The sequence below is a fragment of the Bolinopsis microptera genome, chromosome 1 (genome assembly GCF_026151205.1).
Source record: "Bolinopsis microptera isolate Bmic1 chromosome 1, MBARI_Bmic_1.0, whole genome shotgun sequence".
NCBI classification, from domain to species: Eukaryota; Metazoa; Ctenophora; class Tentaculata; order Lobata; family Bolinopsidae; genus Bolinopsis; species Bolinopsis microptera.
This window is the reverse complement of record NC_087072.1, coordinates 24,930,194-24,937,229: the sequence shown is the minus strand read 5'-3', so window position 1 is coordinate 24,937,229 and position 7,036 is coordinate 24,930,194. Positions and strand designations below refer to the sequence as shown.

Sequence of the window (7,036 nt, the reverse complement as noted above, 5' to 3'; positions counted from 1 at the left end):
TTCTCGTGTATTATCGATTTCATTTTACATCTGTGTTTAAACGTCATAATAAATTCTTCTTTTTCATTAAACTAATATTTAAGTTTGAATTCATTAATTGCTATTTCTTTCTTAATCACAATTCATGCTTTAAAATTATTGTAATATTTCTAATGAAAGCAAGAAAATGTTAGCAACTGTTGAAAATAATTTTTATCTTTTAGATTTAAGATGCAGTTTTAAATCTGATACCTGGATATATCATTTCAGGGAGACTGAATTTCGACTCACATCACTTGTACACTGCGCTGTACTCTACACATTGTACACTCTACACATTGTACTCTTCACATTGTACACTCTACACAGTACACATTGTACACTCTACACATTGTACACTCTACACATTGTACACTCTACACATTGTACACTCTACACATTGTACACTCTACACATTGTACGCTTCTCACAGTACTCAATATATCTGCTCACTTCACATCACACTTCACACTAAACTAACTTTGTTTTAAACATCTTATGAACGGTCTTCATATAACTTTCACATATAATTTCATGGCTCATACAATTCTTAGTTCTTATGTACGCGTCCACGAGTCGCTTTAGATGGCTTGAGCTAAATCAGTAGATATGAGTTTTATTCATAAAATATAGAGCGATGTATAATCAATGTTTAGTTATTATATATTGTTATCAACTAACTCTATAGTCTATAGCTCTACTCTATAACTTTATAACTCAGCTAGCTCTGTATTGAACCTCTTAGTTAGTCTTACGTGGACTGATTACGTTTTATTGGTTTTGGAAAAGCCTTTGATGAAGCTAACTGTTGAAACGTGATGTAATGTTTAATTTTATCATGTTGAGTTTTAAAACCGAACTCAGATTTGCAGTTCATTAGATTGGTTTTCTTTACAGTTCGTACTTATGACTTAGTTACTCACTTTTTCATTATCATGAAGGAATCCCTCCGTGTTGAAAATGTACCCGGTGATTTTAACAGAAAAAGCTTACGTGTACGGAATTACATGATATTTGCATATTTAACATATCTGAATATTTGACATTTCACCATATCATCATGATAAGTGTCTTCATTCCGCAGATTATATAATATGCGGCTATGCTACGTGCGATTGTTTACTTTTCGTGTGTACCTTAGCAACTCTTACGTGTGCAACACACAGTGTGTAATATATTATGCAGGGTAATGTAATCCACTTTACACGGAATTCACTTCCTAGTGGTCATGTAGGAATGTTTGCGTGTGTGTGAATCTCTTTCATTGTGCGGCGTGCTTATTTCGTTTGTTAACGTATGTGAGAGCAGTGTTATGTGATTTTTAGATTTTGCTCTGCATATTCTCTGACGTGACACACACATTCCATATATATCCGTACATTTTCTCCACATTAGTTGGCACATTCTCCACCACATAACGCTGATGACGTCATACGTTCCGGTGTACGATGTGTGACGTCACACACAGAGCCGAGTATCTGTAAGAGGGAAGGAGCTGTAATCTGATACTGTGTTATACATTCTACTCCGTGAGTCTGGCTATTGTTTTACGTTCTAACTCTATTTCTTGTGGCCATATATTCGGCTGTGTGTGTGTGAGTGTGTGGACTGTTACTTCATTTCTTTAAGTATCTATTCTGCTCTGTTTTTAAGGTGACGTGTATCAGCTATTGTGTTCACTGTTTTGACCTGTATATAAAGTACCCATAACCATCTCAAGAGCATGGTTTTTGGATTTTGGTTTTTGACTTTCTTGTTTCTGACACCAGGTAGTTCACGTCAGTATTCATTAGTTGTCGAGGCCAGCAGTGAGCTCTTACTTTTTTAGTTCACATTCCAGCTATCGCAATTAAATTCTATTCATTTTACCAATGAGCGTTTTTAAACTGATATTCTTTCTACAAATATGACGTGTTTATTTTAACGGTTGCATAATATGGTTGGCATTGTTATAATTAGAAGAAGTACTCTAAAATATATAAGCTGCTGTCTTTATAGGGCCGCTGTACCTTTTAACTTTTCATAAATAACGCACAAAATGTGCATTACTTGGTTTAGTTGCATACCTCACCACGCCCAGCCCTGGATTTTGCGATTCTTGATCATTATACTGAAATTTATTTGAGCATATTATATAGACATACGGTTTGTTAGTTTCTTTTAATTTTATGTTTATTATATGCAATCCTGATCATCTCTCTTGGAGTGCCTAGCAATCATGTTATGATAATCTAGATTCTAACATTTCAGTCATGAATGAGTGTGAACATGTTGCATATTTCTTAACCATATGTATTAAACTTGAAGCATGATGACGAAAGTTTACATACATATCACATTATTTTCCGGAACATTCTGTGCGTGCTAGAACCGTGTTGGGTGTTTAATTGAGATCAAAATGTGTTGCTCTTAGTCGATCTCTTTTGTCGTGTACGGTTTGATTCGTTCTTTTGCATCTTTACAAGTCTGTTTGCCTACGTTTTGATCATGGGTTCTGTCATAGTCTGGAACTGTAGATATGCCGAGGTAAGGTTTTTTTTTGCCTCTAAGAGTTCGAAAATTATCCACCAAAGCACAAGCAGCCATGAATCCGAATGGAATACCGAGGTTGTGATGCAGTCTTTGTCTAAGCTGAGTAAGCTCTGACATGCTTGCCTGCTTGGGCTGTGTTTTGTTTAACATTTGAGGTATCCATTTTATTTAGTAATCGTGGGAATAAAACTATATCAGAACTCCCGCCATTAGTGTTTTTATGGCTTTACAATAAACATGCATCACACGGTGCATCGCATCTGGAGTCTGTGATTATTGCTGAGGGTCGAACATGATCATTTTAAGTGAGTGGTCAGGTGTTTTTTGTTAGGGTGGTAACTCTGGTAAGGGGAAACTATCGTTATAAAGTGTGCTTAACGGCTGAATGTCTGAAAAATACAAAGTATGAAATATCCAGTTGTGATCGTGAGTGAAAATCGCATTTGTGTGACGAGTGATGTTTGTGACTGCCACGCGCTTATCACTTCACCAAACTGACCCAAACCCCACCAACCTAGCACACAATGCCTCAAAGACCAGCGCCTCCTCCCCCCAAGAAGCCAAACTCCATCCTCAAAGTAGTGAAAGCAATCTACCCGTACAAAGCGACACAAGCTGACGAGGTGTCATTTAACGAGGGTGACCAGCTGTACATTTTAGAAGAACCAGAAGCAGGGTGGTACAAGGCTAGAATTGGGCACCCCGAGAGAGGGAAAACAGGTCTGATCCCCTCTAACTACGTGGAGGAGAACACGGAGACAGTAGAGAACCCCCTACATGAGGCTGCTAAGAGGGGTAACATGGAGCTTCTTACTGACTGTCTGGCTAACAAGTTGTCACCTAACGGACTTGACTACGCAGGATGCACCCCTCTGCATTGGGCCTCTGCTGGGGGGTACTTGGAGTGCGTGAAGGTGCTCCTCAGACAGATGAACATACTGCTCGATGTTCAGAATAAAATGGGGGACACTCCCCTGCACCAAGCTGCTTGGAAGAGTCAGGCAGCATCAGTGGAACTGTTACTGGAAGCTGGAGCTAAGACTGATATCAAGAACAATGAGGGGAAAACACCTTTCAGTCTTGCGAGGGACGCCGAGACGAAGGCTCTTCTCAGAGACTTGAAGAAATTGAACAGCAAGCATGTGCTCAATGCTTCCGATTATATTGACGATGATGCTGCAGAGGATTCAGACTAGACAGCACAGTTATCATCGTTATTCAAATCATGAACGTTTTACACATGATCACCACTAGTTCTCCAGTAGACAACAGTTCCTCTACAGGTTTTTGATAGAATGAGAAAAAGTTTTACGTAAGAAGTTTATTTGTTTTTGTACGTTGACGATTCGATTGGGTGAAATGTAATTTTCATGCCAAAAATAAGTTTTGGCTTGATCACTGTTCTATCATTGTTTGATTATTGATGAAGTCAGTTTTTAGTGTCTCTAATAGCATGTATACGTGTTTTTATCACATTAATTATATCTTAATTCAAATTTTCACTTAACGTAATTATTGTTATCAACTATCGTTCAGAAACACGATTTTCAGAGTTCAGACGTTTTTCGAATCACTCCTTGTTTTTTTGTCGAGGACTCTCAACATAATTCTAATTCTGTTCGTTTTCTAATTTTCAGAAATATTACCCAATAATATCACACAATTTTTAAATTGTTATTTTGTAAACTTATTCTGCTGTTTAATTGTTTATTCGTGTGAACTGTGAAGTTGCTCCGATGGATAATTAACAAATGCATTCATTACCTGGATCATAGCCATTTTATTCTTCGGTAAACCCGGTTGATTATTATGTGATTTTCAGATTTTGCAACTTTCCAAATTCCGGTGAATTTCTTTCTACTAACCTTTAGATTTCTTTAGCTCAAGAAAATCATGTCACGTTTTGCCAGAGATGTTGGGAGTGCTTTGGTTTTGTAGTTGTTCTTGCTTGCTGCTAACTTGAAGAAATTGAGGTTTATCTGCCAAACTTTGATTATTTCTGATCCTTTCATTTTTGTTTCTTTGATTACTTAATTAATTTGTTTTGTTGCACACTCTTTACACATCTAGTATACACTCATTATAATGCATTACAATGTCAATAAAATTAGTCACCAGAGTTGAAACTTGTAATTTTAAAACCACAGCAAGTACGAAACACTAACTTATTGATTACCTTTTCTGATGGGGTCTACAACAAACCCCCGGTATTATAGTAGACAGTGTAACATTCCACATAATATACAGAACTCGTGGTAATATTATAATGTAATATTGCGTAATATAACCCTCGTGGAACACAAGATCTCACTCTTTTTCCAGCTCTGACCTCACCACGTCACTTTACCATTATAGGCTGTGTGTACCCGGCCCCTGTGTGTGTGCCTCTGTGCACTCCAGCTATTGTAATATACACCTCAGAGCTCTCTTCCTCTCTCTACCTTCGTCATCATCTCATTAGAGTCAGTGTTATTGTTTGCAGAGAGAGAGAGAGAGTGTAACCCTGGAATGTTTGGATTGTGGGTTCCGTGTCCGGTCTGTTCTCTTTTTGTGTGCGTGCGTGGCGTTCAGTTTCTCGTCTAACGTGTTTGTGTGCCTCCTCAGTTCTAGCTTGTTGTTATGTCTCTTGTTTCAGTTCCCAGGGCCTGATTGTTTAAAAATCCCAGTTTCGTTACTGACGGTACAGATGAACTGCTCCCTTTTTTCAGTTATTTTTTTACTTGCTCTAGTCCTGGGAAGTCAGAAATTTGTCCTGGGAAGTCAAGTTTTTTGTATCCAGAACGGTTAGCTCGTTGAAGGCTGACGTGTTGAAACGATTTGTGTAATTTGTGGTTGAAATGTGACAAATCTAGTGTAATATGTGGGAATTAGTGCCAAGGATCAAATTACCATCCCCCTGAATATCATCGAAATAACGAACATTCTTCACTGATCGATCCATCGTACCGATCAATTTCACCCTTCAAAAAACATCAGAATATTTTATATCACCATGTTATGAAAACTCCTTCTCTCTTATCTCTCTTAAAATGTTCGATAATCAGTACAGCTATTTTGACAGGATAACTCCCATTAACTTAGATCACGTCATGCCCTTATTTGATATAATATTAATAACTGGTTTTGGTTAACATTTACAGTTTATCTCAATTATCGGTTTTTATACCACAGGCTATATTTAGTGAATTACAGCCACGAGCTGTACTTCACGAATTTGGATGTTTGAGGGTTGAATTTTTAAAATGGCGGTCAATAGTTTTATTTAATATGTTTTTGTGTCTGTTTTGTGAAGTACACGACGAAAGGCAGACGTTCAAGAATTAAATATATACGTCATCTGCTCCAGCGTCATCTGATCCTACTGTTGCTCGGATTATTGCAACACTAATACATCTCGAGAGTATATTATGGGCCACTCTGTATTTATAAATATTAAATTGATAACTAGTATTTATAGCACGCTTCGACAATAATATCGCACCCAAGACAATACGCATATTCATTATTCAAGCCATTAAAGCGTGCCCTAGAGTACAAAAAACAACATTATGCACCTAGAGAATCTAATTCTAGATTCTTAAGTAGCTAGCATCGTATCGTCCTGAATACCTAAGAGAAACATCATACCTTGTTCTTATGTTGCACATTCGATAACTAAAAGAGTTCAGTTAAAACACAGCAGCATCGTTTGAATTATTCGTGATTCAGAGAAAATTCCCGACTACCAAATTCTCATACCCATTTTAATACAAAATAAACTTTTATTGTACATCTCGGAAAAGTTTTCTCGGGAAATTAATTCTTGGAAACCAAACTCGAGCAAACATAACAAATTATAGCAGTAAATGAGAAAATATATGTACTCAAAAACTCCCACTCAAAGTTATGGTATCAAAACCAGCGCCTTCCATAAGGTCGAATAAAGTCAAATAATTTCATATTATTACTTAAACTGCCGCTGGCCACTCCATATAATCAACATGAGACTTTAAGAGTAAGTGACTGCTGAACCCCTCCGTCAGGATAGTTTTATAATGAGCATTCAATGGCCTCTGGAATCCTAATTAACTATTCCTTTTAAAAAACCTGCAATCTGTCTCACATTATACCATATAAAGGAGTACATGATACTTTTATAAATGAGCACATGGTATTTTCTTGGCTGTGGGACTAGTGGATGGCTCAGGTGTAGGCTAATCAGCGGATCTTTAAAGAGAAGCATGAAGTCATTATGCCTTATGGGGGCCCTCCTTCGTTCAGCATTGACTCTTTGCTAGTGACCTTGGTCTCGTGTCAACAGATCAGGTAAGGTAGTTTGGTGTTTTGTGTTCGTTGTACCAGAGTCCTCTCCTCCTTTTTATCCTCCCTCACTTCTTGTGTACAATCCTAAGAGTTCATGTCCTGGTAAGTTCACTGTCAATGTTAAGAAGTTGCTCAGATTATAACGGCACTGTTTCTCTATATGACCAGCCTTTTGTATCAAACC

General features: G+C 37.5%; 2 protein-coding genes across 2 annotated transcripts in view; both read left to right on the top strand.

Annotated features, from left to right (window-relative positions):
• The window catches only part of LOC134826029 (casein kinase II subunit alpha-like), a 46,739-nt gene that overhangs the window by 18,557 nt on the left and 21,146 nt on the right, over nucleotides 1–7,036 (top strand). The window lies entirely within an intron of this gene.
• On the top strand, nucleotides 2,893–4,240 carry LOC134826028 (osteoclast-stimulating factor 1-like). Its single transcript, XM_063838288.1, has one exon. The coding sequence runs from the start codon at nucleotides 3,075–3,077 to the stop codon at nucleotides 3,744–3,746; it is 672 nt and encodes a 223-aa protein (XP_063694358.1). The 5' UTR covers nucleotides 2,893–3,074; the 3' UTR covers nucleotides 3,747–4,240.